Here is a 17,174-nt window from a genome sequence, read left to right as displayed (position 1 = left end):
TGTACTCACTGGGCAAGCCTGACAATCTAAGTATGATAGCTGGATGTCACAGGGGAAGGACAGGACCAACTCCCCAGAGTTGTTCTCTGACCTCTGATGTTGTGGCACACTCACCGGCACTCACACTTACACACACACACACACACACACACACACACACAAATAATAATAATAATAATAATAATAATAATAATAATAATAATAATAAAGTTTAAAAATTAAAGAAGTTAATACACCGCCTCAGTGACTTTCACAGAAACAAACAAAACAGAAAGCACTGAGACCTGGCCCTGCTGGGTGTCCATGACAAGAGGCTGCATCCTCAAGAGCCTGAGGATTTGGTGCATCTCTGAAGCAACCTCAGGTCCTTACTGTGTCTGTTTCTGTTCCCACAATAACGCTCAGTCTCTATGAAACTAAATGAGAAAAAGATCTGGAGGTTGTGGGGAACTCTGTGATCCCCTACAGAGAAACAGAGTGGCCACTTCATTCTTTATTGACTAGACTTGATTTGAACATAAGGAAAGAAGACTAGAACGTATGCCAGACCCTGTTCTCACTGGAACGGTACATGGAGATGAAGGGTTGATGGAGGGAAGACGGGAGGCAGAGGGAGGATGGAGAATGGATGGGGAGGATGGAAGAGGGATGGAGGTGGATGAAGGAAAGTAGACAGAGGGAAGATGGTGGGAAGATGGAGAATCGGGGGAGGATGGACAGAGGGTGGGGGTGGGGATACAGAATGGGTGAAAGTCTGTGAAGGGAGGATGTTTGGATGGAAAGTGGAGGAGGGTGGAAAAGGGGAGGATGATGGGGAGCACGGTGGATGAAGGGAAGATGATGGTTTGCAGGGTGGGAGATGGACAGAGGGAGAATGATGGTGGTGGGGGTAGAGAATTATCCTAGTTAGCTTTAATTGTCAACTTGACACAGTCTAGAGTCATCTGAGAGGGAAGCCGCAGTTGAGGAACTGTATAGATCAGATTGGCTTGATTAATAATTAGTGAGGAGAGCTGAGCCCACTGTGGGAGGCACCATCCTAGGCGGGTGGTCCAAGGCTGAGTAAGAAAGCTAGCTAATCATGAGCCAGTGAGAAAGCCAGCAAGCGGTGGTCCTCCAAGGTTCCTGTTTCAAGTTCTTGTTTGCATTCCTGCCCTGATTTCTCTCAAGGACAGGCTGTTATCTGTAAGCTGAAACCCTTGTCCTCCCTTAAATTACTTTTGATAGGAGTGTTTTATCACAGCAACAGAATGAAATTAGAACAGGGGTGGATGGTAGGGTGGGAGGTGGAGATCGGGTGTAGAGGCGATAGTAGGAGGGAGGCAGAGGAACAATGGATAGCTGACGTATCTTTGTGCTCCACAGTTAACATGATGGAAATCATGAAGTCAGGCCAGGCCCTCTCATGGTCACCCTCTGGGCTACTAGTGTTTGACTGATGAAAACGAGGCCTGTGAGAGAAGCACCATGGCCAAGACCCCAGGAAACAAGCAACAATCTCCCAAATTACAGACTGCCGCTGATCACTGACACACGTGGACTTTAAATAACAGGAAAAAGAGGCCTCACATCCAGTTGGGATACACTCTTGACCATATGATGTAGCTGATGTGCCCCACACTAAAATGGGTGTGAAACCAAAGAATGCAAGACATTTGTCCCTGTCCTCATGGACCATGCATGGTCCAGAGACAGCTGAAAGACCAAGACCCCTACTGTGGGCAGTGCTGGATGGATGTTCTGTACCTCAGAATAGTTTTTGAACTCTCACTGTGGTCCTGCAAGTCCAGGAGTCTTTGCTGTGGGGCTCTCCTGTGCCCTTTGGGTCACTTAGCAAGAGCCATGGAGTCTTCCTAGAAGACGCCTGTGGGTGCCTTTCCCTGTGATAGTCTTAGACCCTGCCCAATGCTCCCTGGAAGGGAGAGCCTCTCAGAGTTGAGATGAGGCAGGTTGGCAAGTACATGACATGCTGTGAATGAACACAGGGGGAGTCCCTATGAAGTGTGTGGCACATCAGGGTGTCTTTCAGAACAGGGCGTGTCTGTCTGAACCTCCAAGGAGAGCATGAACCATTAAGCCCCTTTGCCAGGGAGCTGGTTGTACAGGGTTCTATGGTCTTAGAATTGGGAAACGCCATGCTAAGCTGCTGAGGTGTGGGCAGCCACTGCCCAGGTCCCTCTGACTCTCTTCACTATCTCCCCACTCTTCTTAACCTCCTAGAGGCCCAGCACACTTGAAGCTGGGCCAAGGAGTGTTCTTGACAGGCTTCTAGGTGATGGAGGGTCTGTGACACCCAGGCCTCTGCAGAGGTCCAAGCCAACTTCACCCAGTGCTCCACTCCCTACAGGTAACAGCACAAGACCCCAATAAGCCTGTGTGTGCCAAGTAGTCTCTGAAGAGGCAACTGATGACTGTGAATTCATGCAACAATGAAGACAGAATCTGTGTGGAGACGTAGAGACCAGAGCACTAGGAGAACCCAGGTCCTGCCCCTCAGTACATCATGGGAGGAGAGCCTTGACAGAGAGAACAACTTGGAATGCACTAAGGCCACACACTGTGATACAAACTGAGAGGTTGAGGGCCCCAAAGAGGGTAGTCAGGGAAGGCTGCCTGGAGGAGGAAAATACAGGGGAAATAATAAACTATTTCCCCTGTTGCCGAGCCCTGTAACCCTCTTCATAACTAGATCCTGAGACATTTCTGGATAATTCTCATACCCAGTATAAGAATGTATACCTCAAACAAGGCTATTCAGCTACCTTTACAGATAGCACACTTCCTAACAACCAAGCCCATTTCCTTTCCAGAACATTCTGTTCAAAAATTCCCCTGTAAAACTCAACCTCCTTTTTCTGCTCCTCAATGCTGATGAGAGCCATGTGGAGCTGTTCTGTCCTGCATCTGGAAAGATCTCTGATCCCTGACTTCACCCAGCCAACTCTCATCCTAGGTGCCTCAGTTGAGAGCCTTAGATTCCCAGAGCTGCAGCTGGTCCTGCTTGGGCATGACCACCATGTTGGGAAGCAGGCTTCAGGGACATGGCCTGGACCATCTCTAGGTCTGGTTTACAACATAGCACACAGCAAGTTTCAGGACCCAGGACCCACAATCTCAGCTTCCCGGTGAATGTGAGTATACAGCCCTCCCACGCATCCCAAGCTGCTGAATGGCTCTTACCTGTTGGAGGCAGAGAGCCCCTGTGAGGGCCAGGGCTGGCTGAAATCCCAGAAGAACTGCTGGGACATTCCCAGGTGGTCTCTGTCAAAGGAGAAACAAGATCAGTTTGAGACTGCCATGATGGAGCCCAAGTGTTACAGAGCAGAGTGAGCCAGAGGCAGGCATCTTTCTTAGAAGAGGGACACCAAAGGACACCTTCCTTCCTTACCTCAGCCCCATAGGAGTGTGCTTCTTGCCTATGCCCCTTACTCCCCAACCTTACCTCTCTTGACAGAGCATCCCTTAGCCAAGGCCCTCCTCTACATGGTGGACCTGAGGAGGTAGCTTCCAGCTGGAATTTTCTACCCACCCCCTTCATTCCTCTCTACTTCTGTCCCTAGGGCTCCCATTTCTAGTCCCAGAATCCCCAGTTGTACAATGGGCATTTCTTCTCAAAGCCTATGGTAACCTCAAACCTCTTTGCTCAGAGCAAAGAACCTTGATCTGTAGAAAGACAGTCCTCGGTCGATGGGGGAGCCCCAGGCACCTCAGACCCTATCACTTTGTCCGTAGTTAGTAGTTTGTTTTTAGAATCACTGTCTCATCATGTAGCCAGGGTGACATAGGATTCTCCTATCTCAGCCACCCCCCACCCGTGCAGACGACAGTCATATGTCTTGGTTAAACTATAGTTTTCAGTGGTCTTCCTGGTTAACTCCCCTGAGACTCAGCTATACAGGCTGATCAGAAATTAACCAACACTCCAGCTCTATTCCTGTCCCCCAGAGCTTAGGGCTGTGAGTGGACTTCCTACAATATTATCTGATGGTAAAATAATAACCTTTTTAAGTCAGGTGTGGTGTCTGTAATCCCTACACAGGGAAGCTGAAGCAGGAGGATGAAAAGTTTAAAGCCTGGGCTTGGCAAGATGGCTTAGCAGGTAAAAGTGCTTGCTGACTTTGATCCTTGGAACCCACAAGGTAGATGAAAAAAGCACATGCATGCACGCATGTCAGCATGCACACACGTATGCATGCATGTACACGATGTAATAAAACAAGTTTTTAAAGTTTGGACCACAGAGTGAATTCAAGGCCATCATGGAAAATTTAGTGAGACTCTGTCTGGAGACAAACAAAACCCTTTCTTACTATTCACACTTTGAGAATGCCACAAAGAAACAAGCATTACCCATAATCCCACCCTCAGAGGTCGGTGTTCCCTGCAATTTGGTATCTATGTGTCTGTTTCTTTTTGTTATTTGGGGGGATCTCTTGGTAGCTTTTGGAGGGTCTTGCCTAGCCTAGCCTCAGACTTACAGTGAGCCTCCTGTCTCAGGCTCCAGAGTGCCAGGATTACAGATGTGAGCCACTGCACGCTCGTGACTGCTGACTGCATGTTTGTCTTTGGGAGAAAGAGAGAGCCTGATCTCCTTACACTCTCTCTATCTCTCCATGTGACTCTCTTTTCAGATCACTCTGGGAGGGCTGGAAAGCCCAGGCATTAAGCTCCATGAAGGCAGCAAGTGAAGGCATCAGCACCCCAGCTCTGCCTCTGGTGACCAGTACAATCTGAACCAATTCCTCAGGTACTCACGGCAGTGGTTTCCCCTTCTTCAAAGCAAATTTTACAACAGCAACAGTATCAGCACTCAAAGGAGGCACTGCCACATTCTCACACTTCAGATATAATGTTACTTTTTAAATTAAACAAAAATATGGGTAGATACATAAACTTCCAATAAAAGCTATCACTGAGAAGTTAATTGTTTCAGAGGACGCAGACATAGCTCCCTTCCGGTGGCTTCCCCTGATTGAGACTCTAACTTGGGTTCTTCCTTCAGCTTCTTCCTGGACTTCTGTGCTTTAGGAAGCATGGATTGAGGGTTCCAGGGAGTTGATTAAACAGGATAACATGATCCCTTCCTGCTTAAAGGGAGAGGATGCACCGGAGAGGAGAAGGCCATCTGGAGAGGGAGAAGGAGACATCCTTGAACAGAGGTGAGGTAGCGGGAGGACTCATGCTTAGCATGGGAGGCTCTGGGTACCACCGCCAGCACCACAGATAAGGGGGAGCTTCCTTAGGAGGTAGACATGCCTCTAACCTAACTCCCCTGTAAGGAAGTCCACCTGCTTGGGGTCAGCATGCTTGGAGGTCAAACTGCTGCCTGAGTCTACAGCATCACTAGGGGTCAGCCCTGGCCTCCTGGCTTCCCCCAACTGAAGATCCAAAAGCAGAAACCATCTGCTCCACTTCCCCTCATCAAATTGGTTGGGGGCCTGAGACGCCCCTCCCATCAGCAGGCCACTGGTCCTTGTCACTTTGCTTCTCTCACATGATCTGATCTTCCTGCCTCTTGGTTCTGGCATCTGTAGCCCAGCCCTAGAGCTAGTGGACTGCTGGCCCAGAACCTGGCTCTTGTCTTGAGTTGTTCACCTGTAATCACCTCCTCCTCCGGAACCAGATACAAACATGACAGAGGACAACCCCATCCTCCCAGCAAGCTGCAGCAGTGTCCTGTCTTTGTCTGCCTGCTTAGATAGCCTTCTAGGCAGACTCAGCCTGCCCTGGTGATATCTGAACAAGCCTCCTCTGTTCTCCGCCTGTTCTCACGCTCGTTAATCACTATCTTGAGCATTTAAGAAATCTTAAAGCGCCTCCTCTTCCATGGAGACTTCCAAGATTACTTTCTTTCTCTAGGCCAGATATTGTCTGCTCTCCAAAAATGTCATGAGAATGGGTGTGGCCACTTAGCACCTCCTCCCTAATGCTGCTCACCAATGAATTCCTCTCAGGATGCTGGCTCACAGAAGGTGATGCCTGGGGTGGGTAGGAGACAGAGGTGCACATACAAATGTTAGTCAGTGTGGGGCGGTCAAAGGTCTGAGTAAAAATTCTGAGGTGCCCCTCCCCCAGCTCTATGTAAGACTACAGAAGGCTTTACGTACCAGTGTTGACTGATTGCTGTCTTCCCCCAGGGTTCTATCTTACCAACCTTCCTGCTGACCCCTCTGTACAGGCACGTTCCTCAAATTTGTCTGGGAGCTTGAGCCAGGGCCCAGCACACATATTCCAGCCCTTGGATGGTCACAGATTTTTCACCTTGACATCTGTACTTTGTCTTTTAGCACAGCAGCCGTGGCTGGTTCACTCCTTCACGAATGGTTCCTTGCCAGCCAACATGGCTGGACATTGTGCTAGTACACGGGCAACCCCCACCTGGTGTGCTCCTCAACTCTCTGGGGATAAACCTTCCCTTTCCACCAAGCTCAGGGAAGGTCCCCAGAGAACCGTGTCCCATTTGTCTGTGTTGCTGATTCTGTTCCTTTGGTGGCTGAGGCCGCTGAGCTTGTTTTAGGAGGAGGAACACCTCACACACTCACGTCTCCAGCTGACGTACAGATTCTGCTATTTCTTCTGGCCACCTCAGGGTCCTACTTCCTGCCCTCACCCACCCATCCTTCTGGTACCTGCAAACCACAAGCTGCTAACAAGCAGAGAGAAAGAAAGGCACAGCCCTGAGAAGCTAGGCTCAGCCCCACCTCCAAGCAGGAGGAGACGAGGTAGAACTTGAGCAGCTGTGGGCCTTGCTGGCTCCCTTCAAGGAAGGCTGTGAGGAGGGGCTGGGACAGTGTTTCTCAGCCTGTGCGTTGCAACCCCGTGGGGGTCGCATATCAGATATTCTACATAACAGGTATTTACATTCTGATTTACACAGTGGCGAAATTACAGTTATAAAGTTGCAACAGAATAATTTTATGGATGGAGTCATTGTAACATGAGGAACTGAACTAAGGGGTCGCGGTGTTAGGAAGGTCGAGAGCCACTGGGCTAGGGTACCTTGTAGCTCAGGAGGCTGTTGTGAGGGTCTTGAAACCCACAGAGAGAAGCTGGCCTGCAGGTAGATACTTGCTCTCCAAGAGGTTCCTGGTCAAAGCCTCTGTCCTTCTGGTAACTCCCAGTCCTTGTAAGTGCTACATCCTGATGCTCCGGCTGGGCTTCTGTAGGAGCAGAGCCTCTGACTGAAGCCACAGCCCAGCCTGTCTCTTGGCCTTGGCTGGATCTGACCTATGTAAGACCTGAGGACCACTGCAAGCTTGGAGCAGTAAAGGAACAGAGCTAAACTGGAGAGGCCTGAGTGTCTGGAGAGAACACAGGGACTCTGGCAGAAGGATCACACCACCAATAGGACTACGACAAGTGACACCACCCAGAGGGAGGAAGCCATTTCTGGGTTTTCTGCAAAGAAGACCCTATAATCTGCTTATAATGACCAGGCTTTCCCACCTAGTCCAAGCAAGACTGAAGAGATGATTAAGAGCACAGAGAGACCAGATCAAGGCTCTTCCGCATTCTCTGGGCTTCCATTGCTAGGACCCTGAGGTGGCTGTTGTTACAAAGGCCCTGGACACTGTAAATTACAGTGAGGTCAGCATGAAAGGAGTGAGCCATTCCCCAGGGACCCTTTTCCCACCCAACACACTGATGGAGAGCAGTTCCCACAGAACACACTCTCCTAATGGCACCCACTCCTTTCGTACTTTGCTCACTGAAACCAGGGCAGCCAGACATGTGTAGACAACTGGGCATGGGCAAGGCCAATCCAGGGAGCTTGTTTACTCCTGCCTATGCCAACAGCCATGAATGCTGCTCCCTCACAGCGGCTTACAGGGCCTTGTCTTCAGAGAACAAAATTTAGAAGAGAGTGTAATTGAAAAGTTGAATGCTATGATGTTAAATTCAGCTTTCAAAGTTCAATACAATACTCCTTTATATACAATAGTGCATTTAAAATTTACCACAATGATGCTTAAACATTTAATGTTTAATACATTAATACAGTAATGATTAAACAATTAAGACAGTGAGCGAGGTGGGAGCTACTAATTTGACTTAGTGGACTCTAGGCTTTTGTGTCCCTTGCTAAGACTGAGCCTGCCTGCATTGGAGCAAACACCCCACTGGGGAAGCTACACTCCTGGACCTCTCCACTGGCCTGAGTATTTGCTAAGGGTCCACTAGCAAACCTCTGTGTCTTCAAGTAGTCTTCATCCTTCCTTCCAATGGCTTTGTTCATCTTCAGGCCTGTGTGGTGGCTTTCTTCTGCCCTCAATGGCCTTAAGCTAAGTAACAGGTGATAGACAGCAGGAACAAGCTTTGAAGCCCTCTTCTACCTGCCTCCTTATTCCTTTTTCATTCTTTAGTAGGCCCCCCCCCCACTAAGACAAGGTCCCATGTAGCCTATGTTGGTCTGATAGATAACTAAAGATTACCCTGAATTTCTGATCATCCTGCCTGTACCTCCCAAATGCTGAAATTTATTGACATGATCTACCATAATTTATGTAGTCCTGGAGGCCCAACCCAGGGCTGGGTGTGTGCTAGGCAAGCACTGTACCAACTGAGCTCCCTCCCAACCGCCCTTCAGTGCTTCTTGCAATTGCTCTGCCCCTTATTTAGCGGTGGTCTCAGCAGTATGTGTGACCAGGCTTAGGCATGTGGCAGCCCTAAGATCTCCCTTCTAGTCCCTCCCTAGTCAGGAGTAGCTTCCCTCAAGTTGCCCAGCTCAATGGTATTCCCCAGAGCAGTGTAAGTGATCCCAGCACGGTTTCAGGAGCCCCAACACCCTGACCCAGGACATCTTCTGTCACTGTGTGTCAGATGCTGGATCTGCAGTCACTGCTTCCCTGCAATGTGTGTTTGCAGACCCAGGATGCAAGCCTGAACATGCTTGTGAGATGGTTTCCAATGAGGATTAGATCACGAGGGCTCTGACTTAGTGAATGGCTTAATCCATGGATGAAATCATGCTATTATTGGGAGGCAGTAGGTAGCAGGCAAGATGTGTGCGTGCATGTGTGTGTGTGTGTGTGTGTGTGTGTGTGTGTGTGTGCGTGTGTGTGCGTGTGTGTGCGTGTGCGCGTGCGCGCAAGTGAGTGAGTATATGTGTGATACTTGAGTGATGTAGGCCCCTGGTATGCATCCTTGATGGCTATGTCTTACCTGACCACCTCTGTGTGTTTCTTTGATCTGTTTCCTGTTGTTGGTCATATTATAGGCTGCCCTGCCATGAAGATAATGCTTCTGACACCAGGAGCCAAAACAAATCTTTCCTCCCCTATGTTAATACAACAATCAAGGAAAACCTCATGAGAAAGAGGTGTTTAAAGAAAGACATGGGAGAGGCTTATTAGGTGTCTACTGCATGATTCTGATTATTCCAAAATTGGCGTCTGAAAACATGATCTGTTTATTGTCTCACATGGTTTCAGAAGGTCAGAACTTAAACATGGATTTAGCACGATGGTTCCAGTGTGGAGACTCCCAGACATTGGTAGGTGAGCCTATGGCATCAGAAGCCAAAAAACGCTGCTACTGGGCTCTGTGTGATATGGCAGTTAACTCACCCAGAGCAGGGGAGCCAAGACAGAGCAAAGCAGAAGCCACACGTTTCTGTTGCTTAATCCATTACTCACACTCTATCCCGACTGCCTGGTTCCATAGACCACTCTATGAAAAGGAAGGGACATGAGTAACAGGGGGTAGGTGCCCTGGGAGCCATCTTGGAAGACACTTAACCACGATTGGGAAGAAACTAGCCTTGCACACAACTAAGGGAAGAGAATTTCAGGCCCAAGAAGGAAGAAGCTCCTGAGGCAAAAACATGCCTGCCATCTCCTACCTAAGAGCAGCAAAAGGGATGGGATGGCTGAAGAGGACATAGTGGGCGGGAGGGGGGCAGGAGGAGAATAAGGTCAGATGCAATAGAGATGGGTTAGCTCAATATGGGAGACGGTTTCTAAAGTATGGTCCATGGAACCTGGAATATCAGCATTATCAGAAATGTGTTAGAAACGCGGTTCTCAAGCCCTGTCCTAGATCTGCTGAGCCTGAATTGGGTTCCAGGTACCTGTATCATACACCCTCTGGGGGATTCCATTGTCTGTCCCAGATCTTATTAATCATTTCAAGGATGTTGGCTTTTATTCTGAATGGCGTGCTTTGAGCAATGAAGCAACACGATCCGACAAACACCTCTGAGCTGGTCTCTTGGACTGGGCCACCATGTGCCCTCTGATGTCTGTCACTCTCTATCCAGCCTGCCGCTCTTATAGAGATTGAGATAATCCTGGGCTCTTCCCCGGCAACCTCTGAAGAAATACTAGAAAAGGGTGTCAATGGCAAGAATGCAGAAACGACCACCCCTGGACCTTGGTAGACAGCTCCGGTGGCACCGGTTTTGAAATCAAAATGAGGGTACCACTGAGATCGTGGGTGTCTCTCTCAGCCAAGGTCAGAGGAATCAGGATATCTGGGAGAGGCTGTCCCCGTGACCTTAGCTGCAGAACTGGCCTCCTCCATGCATAATTGTTATAAGGGCGTACAGCTCATTCCTGAACCGTCTACTGGCAACTCAATAAAGAGACCATTCTTGGGTTGCTTCACTCTGGTTGTTCCTGTGCCAACCGACAGCAAAGCAGGTGCCAGGCCCTGCTAGCAGGAACAGACCCTTAGCAAATAGAAGAACATGAATGCTTCTCTTTGGTATCATCTCACTGGCCCCTTCCCGGAAAGAACTGCTGGACCAGCCCCGCCACATGGTGAGCCATGTCCCAGGCATGTTTGAGAGAAGTGTGTATGTGCATCCATCTGTTGGGAGCCTGGTACCTCTGAATGGATCCAAGAGGATGCACAGAGCCCTGCAGTTTCTGACCTACAATGAGCTTCAGGACCCTGTCCAGAACTTTGGTCCCCTTTTCTGCTTCCCTGCTCCCTCTCACATGCCCAGCCTCGGTCTCACCATACCCCACCTCCGTTTTTCATCTCTTCATGGAACACATTTTCCAGGGAAAGAGGTGAGAAAGTATTCCTACCATACCTGGAATAAAGATGGGTGAGGATACTTCCTTTAGCATGACGGAGCTGTTGGGGTGTCCTTTAGTGAGCCGCCAAATGTTTTTGGTGATCCCACTTCCCACTGCCCTACAGCTCACAGGGTCTCTGAGAGTCTCTGGGGATGGAGAGAATTGGGTGTCTCAGAGACTCCTTTGCTGGTTTGACACATCTGAACTATCTGAGACTTCACAATGGTCTGGAGATGGGCAGGACCTGCAGACCTACCCAAACCCTGAGAGCATTTAATGGGTGCTTTGCCTGACCCTCTTGGGTAGAGGGGTAGTGATGGTTGACTACAGTGTAGGAAAAGCATGCCAGGTGTGTGTAGCTAAGTGGCAGGTCACAGTTATCAGGCCCTAAGTTGCCCTTGACAAAATGGAAGGCAGATGCCAAGAAGGAAACCTTATCTAATCCCAAGCCTGATGTTCACATCCAGAGCCTAAGTGCAGTACCCAGTGCTCCCAGCTCATTTCTTGAGGCCAGGTTTGCATTAGAATCTCTAGGGCCAATGGTCTGAAATGCTGATTCCCAGGCTCTGAGCCTGAGCATTAGGGTTAGTCAGTGGAAATAGAACCTAGAAACGATTGTTTTTATTTGGCAATCTCAGTGATGAGTCAGCTATGGGGAAAACCCAGGGAGCCCATTGTAAAATCATCATGGAATCCCATCACTAGGCAGGATCGGACAAGCCCCACTGGAAGTGTCAGACTTAGGATCAGGTAAGATCCATGCTAGCAATATAGGGTAATTTAGGGAACTCCCAAATGCTTACTATATCTGGTCCAATCTTCTAAAACTACCAAGGTCGTCGGATCTGTCCCCAGAGCCCCTTTCTGTATGAAGCTTGGCTATCTGTCCTAGGGCTGAAGAACATTTTACCCATTGGAGCGGAGTACTGAGAACTCATAGCAAGCCCGAGTCTTTAGTCTGTCTGTCTTACAACAGTTGAGCATGAGGAATAAGAAGGTGTGCACTGCGGGGTGGAGAATGCTCCAAGGAGCAGGCTGAGGACAACACAGTGGGTCAGGACTCTGCAGGCAGGGGGGATACTCTCATTCTGATTGGGTAGAGTCTCTGTGACCTGCTGGTCCAGCTAACGGGCTGCTTGGCTGCTGCTGTCCAGGTTTTCTGAACACTGGATAAGGACATAAGGAACTGTCAGAGCAGCCGGGCGAATAACTTTCCTCCTACCCTGACTATATACCTGCTTTCCCATCCCTCCTACCATGGATGCAGTCTGAGAGTTGAGATGGTCAATTAGTTCAGCCCATGTCCTATACAGAGTGGAGCAGGTCATCGGGAAGTGTTTGATGAATGAATAAAGACTCAGTTCATTCGAAATGTAAATAAGAAATACTCAAGTTAATAAAAAATAAATAAATAAATAAATGTAAAAAAAAAAAAAAGACTCAGTTCAACACAACCATTACAACTCAGTCCAGCAACATGGCTAGTGGCTGATTCAAAAAAAATGACAGGCCTTCTTGCATGTATAGGTAGAAAGATATGGAAAAAGAACAAGACAGCCAGGGAACACATAGAGCACGTCATTTTCTTCTCAGCATGTGAATTACAAAACGTTGCAGCCCTATTTCAAAAGCGCCAGGGGCTGGGATGTAGCTTAGTGGTATAGGGCTTGCCTTCCGTTGGCCCAGTGCCCAACATGTTAAGTGAATAAATAAATAAGAGGGGAAGGGACATATATGGATACTTTACAGAAAATACTACCAATTATACCGATCGATAAATAAGAAAACCTATTAATCTCCCTCACAATTGGAGAAACATAAACTAGACTAACAAGCATGCTTTTATTCATGGGATTAATAAGGTCCTTCTAGGGTGACCACTCTTAAGGCAGATCTGGAGAAGCAGGGCAGAGAGGGGGTGACTCTCCTGGATAGACCACAGGTGCCTGCCAAACTTCCTTTTAACTGGACAGCAGGTTCTGGGTGTGCCATCAAAAAATTAACCGAGATTGCCTTTTCTTTAGTAATTTTTGCTAGAGTAGAAAAGTCCCGGAGAAGAGGCCCAAGCGTCCACCCACCAGGGAGTAATTATATACTGACGGACTGGCATTCCCCACTGGGAGAGAGCGGAAGGCCGGTGTGCAAAGTGCACTGCTATGCACACAAAAGTCATCACCTTCATGAGAAGGGAAAGTGTGTGCTGCTTTATGTACAGAAGTTGCCGGCAGAACACCCTCAAAACGTATCCTGAAAATGGGACCTGAGTAAAACAGTCATTTTCACAGTTTACCCCACTACAAACAACAGCACCCCGCTTTTATATACGCTTTTACTCGCTATGGCACCCTTTACCTAAGGCCACCCGTGGCCCCAAAATGCTAAATAGAAAACTCCAGGAATAAAACATAGGTTTAAAACTGCACCCCATGTTAAGGAGCTCAATGCAAGCCCACACGATACCACTTAGCTCACTCAGGGCTGACTGGCTCCTTTCTCCAGAGGATCCACGCTGTACGTACAACCCATACACTAGTGATCAAGGGTCCTAAGATCATGGAGCACCTGTCTAAGTGACTCTCGTTTTGTTCCACAGCTCCCCCAGAGTTCCTGGGTAGTGAGTCTAGAATTTCCAGTATGCTCAGGAGAAGCTGTGAAGGGCTTTCTTGAAGAGCGCAGGTGAAATATTTGGGTGGGGTGGAAATCTTCACTGGATTGGCACAGGAATAAAGAAGACAGCATATGGAAAGGACACCAGACCCACGGAGGCAGAACCAGCTCCTCACAGAGTCCACAGGTGCTTTTCAGGGCAGTGGTAAGAGCTAGCTGGTGAATGCTGTCCCAACAACAGGCGTAACAGAAAGCTATTTATCCTATGTATCATGCAACTTTTGAAATTAGTTTCCATGTGGATTGAAACTTTTAAGCCTGGGGAAACAATCTGGGAGTGACGGAAAGCACTTCAGAGGCCAAAAGGCCCAGAGGAAACATCACTGGATTTTGTGGGTAAAGTACCTTTTAGTGTATCGCATCGAAGAGGAGAAATCATAAAAGCTGACTAATCCATTTGTAAGAGGTAAGTTAAAGTATGGCGATCAGGGGAGCAGAGAGGGCTCAGAGGCTAAGATGTTTCCCATACAAGCAAGAAGACCAGAGTTTGGACCCCCAGAACTTACATAAGTGCCAGGTGGACATGGCAGTGTGCCTGTAGTCCCAGATCAGAAGGTGCAGCCAGGGGATCCTTAAAGGAAGCTCTGGCTTTGTTTGGGAGACCTTGCCTTAAAGTACAAGGTTAAAGAGTGGTCAGGAAATAGTGCTGACCTCAACTTATGGCCTGCATACATACATGTGTCCACATTCATGCTCACCTTTATACACATGTATTCAAACACATACATATATACACATGTGCACTGTACACACATACATATGAAATGAAGAAGAAAAGTTACCACCAGAATTATACAACATCATGAAAGTTAAAACCATTTGCTATATATGATGGAGACCTTTCTTTAAGAACTCCCATGATGCCTCATGCCTGCAGCCCCAGACTGTGGAGGATAATTCAGGTCGGGAACTTGAGTATAAACCCAGAGTGGGCTACACAGTCAGACCCTGTCTCAAATAAATGAATGAATGAATTGAATGAATGAATAAATAAATAAATAAATAAATAAATAATCTAAGCAAACTCTCATAGACCATGGGTGTGGCTACTGAGATCCGCTAAGAATCCTGCAAAGTGGAATCTGGAATAACTATGTTCTACTGCTGGTCCTTTCACTTTTTTTTCATTTTTTAAAAAAGATATATTTATTTTTTATATATAAGTACACTGTAGCTGTCTTCAGACACACCAGAAGAGGGCATCAGATCCCATTACAGATGGTTATGAGCCACCATGTGGTTGCTGGGAATTGAACTCAGGAACTCTGGAAGAACAGTCAGTGCTCTTAACCATTGAGCCATCTCTCCCCTGCTGGTCCTTTCTAAATGGCGCTTGAGGAATGAGAGGCAAACTGAGAGAGAAATGGAGAGCATGAGACTCCCCAAGGTCCTAGGCATGGGGGCTGATTTTCCAGTTCTTTCCGCATCTCAAAGTCTCTGTTAACCACCCTTCTTTAAAGTAGCCATAAGTAGCTTTCTAGTCCTCTAATAAGACCAAACCAGCCCAAGGGCAGACACAAGCCACACCACCCTGTACACAGACAACCCATCCAGGGGCATTACATTGGATCAGGAATATTCTCCCATGGCCCTGTCTCAGGGAGGATGTTCGTGACTTCTCCACAGAAAATCATATGGCACAACCTCTCTGAAACCCCTCCTCTCCTAAAGCTGCATTGTCTCCTGACGCGGCACCTTACTGAGTTGTTTGTTTTCTGAGAAACACAGCATTTATTAACGTTAGCCGCTCTGCCTTGCTAATCCTCGTGTAGGAGACTTTCCAGTAAAAGGTGTGACGTTATGTTTATAAATAATGCTCGAAACTGCTGAGAATGCCGCTCTTCACAGGAAGGAGGACATTGTCGGAAAGAACTAAAATTAGTTTGGGAACCAAAAATAATGAACAGTCTCCCCTAGGCACAGCTGAACAGGTAGGTGCTTGCAAACACACTGGGTTCTGAGTAAGGCTGTCCAACCGACACGCAGCAGACCTGTGCTCCTCTGAAAGCGCAGGACCCTTCCTAATCCTAACCAGTGCTTCCAAAGGTTCAGAAATTCCCAGCCAGAAACCTTTTCTTGCCATCTTTTCTAATGCCGAGGAAAGGTACTGGGGATAGAGAAGACCCAGCATGCTGATGGAATGGGAGACTCTAGAGTCGAATGCAGAGAGAATCCTCGGGAAACAGTCAAAACAGATTCAAAACCCTCTCTATAAAGAGGTCAGAAAAGCCTGTCCGCCAAGTCCCCATGCTATACAGGGGAAGCCTGGAACACCAGGCAGAGCTTCTCGAAGCTCAGAGCACCTCAGGATCACTAGGAACTCCTTCCAAGAGGCTGAACCTCAGACTTGACTCCACAGTTTGTGGTTCTCAGCTCTGTCCTTTGAAGCCTGAGAATCAGAATGCTAGTTCCCAGGCACTTCTGGGCCAGAGGCAGGGAAGACCACTGTCCTACCAAGCTGCAGCTGCTGCAGGTACTGCCTGCATCCAGGTGTTACACACGGCCCACTCAAAGGTAACAAGACAGAGCTCCTAACCCGATGGGCCCACTGTTCACCCCACTCCCACCTTTTCTCATAGGTGGCACTGATAACAAATATAGAAACTTCTTTTTCCGTCCAGGATTTTGTGTAGAGACACTGTAGATGGCCCTGTGCTCTCTATACTGCCAAAGGCTTCCCCATTACACAGCCTCCACCAAAACCAGGCTGTCCTGAAGCCCTGGGAGTAGTGTTGTGTTACCTTTCCATCATGAGGCAACCTTGGGCCAGCAAAACAGCTCAATAGGTAAGGCAGCTGGTTGCTATGCTGACCTAAGTTTGATCCCCGAGACCCATAGGGAGAACTGACTATTGTAAGTTGTCCTCTGACCTCCATATGTGCACTGTGGTAGGCTTGCTCATGTGCACACATACACATACACACATGCATGTAGGTACGCACTCAACACACAAATGTAAAAATGTAATACTCTGGAAGCAGACGTAGGCAGATCTCTGTGAGTTCAAGGCCAGCCTGGTCTACAGAACAACCAGGGTTACACAGAGAAACCATGTCTCGAAAACCCAAACAAATAAACCAACAACCAACACCCCTCTAAGAAGGAGGAGGAGGAGGAGGAGGAGGAGGAGGAGGAGGAGGAGGAGGAGGAGGAGGAGGAGGAGGAGGAGGAGGAGGAGGAGGAGGAGGAGGAGGAGGAGGAGGTTGAGAAAGTCTTAAAATGTACTCAGGCTTAAGTGTGAGTTGTACAGGTGTCATGGAGCTATCAAACACACACACACACACACACACACACACACACACACACACAGAGGAGGGGCCCTGGGCTGTTCTATGTAAGCTGCGAATGGGTATTCGAGCTGACATGCATTCCCTATCAAGGAGCCAAGCATCAGTGTCAAATTGTTGGCATTATGTGGGTAAATGAGAAAATGAAGCTTTTGTGATAGAAGTTGAAAGGCTAAAAAGACATAGCCAAGCAACC

The 17,174-nt window shown here is 48.2% G+C and overlaps 1 protein-coding gene across 4 annotated transcripts in view; it reads right to left on the bottom strand.

Annotated features, from left to right (window-relative positions):
* Positions 1-17,174, bottom strand: part of Gas7 (growth arrest specific 7) — a 227,564-nt gene that overhangs the window by 47,611 nt on the left and 162,779 nt on the right. For all 4 annotated transcript variants that reach the window (XM_032913742.1, XM_032913743.1, XM_032913744.1 and 1 more), the window contains one exon: positions 3,181-3,261. In XM_032913742.1, coding sequence (XP_032769633.1) covers positions 3,181-3,261 — 81 coding nt within the window. The remainder of the gene's footprint in view (positions 1-3,180; positions 3,262-17,174) is intronic.

The sequence above is a fragment of the Rattus rattus genome, chromosome 9, assembly GCF_011064425.1.
Source record: "Rattus rattus isolate New Zealand chromosome 9, Rrattus_CSIRO_v1, whole genome shotgun sequence".
Lineage (NCBI taxonomy): Eukaryota > Metazoa > Chordata > Mammalia > Rodentia > Muridae > Rattus > Rattus rattus.
Note: the sequence above shows the minus strand (reverse complement) of the source record. Positions and strands in the feature narration are given on the sequence as shown.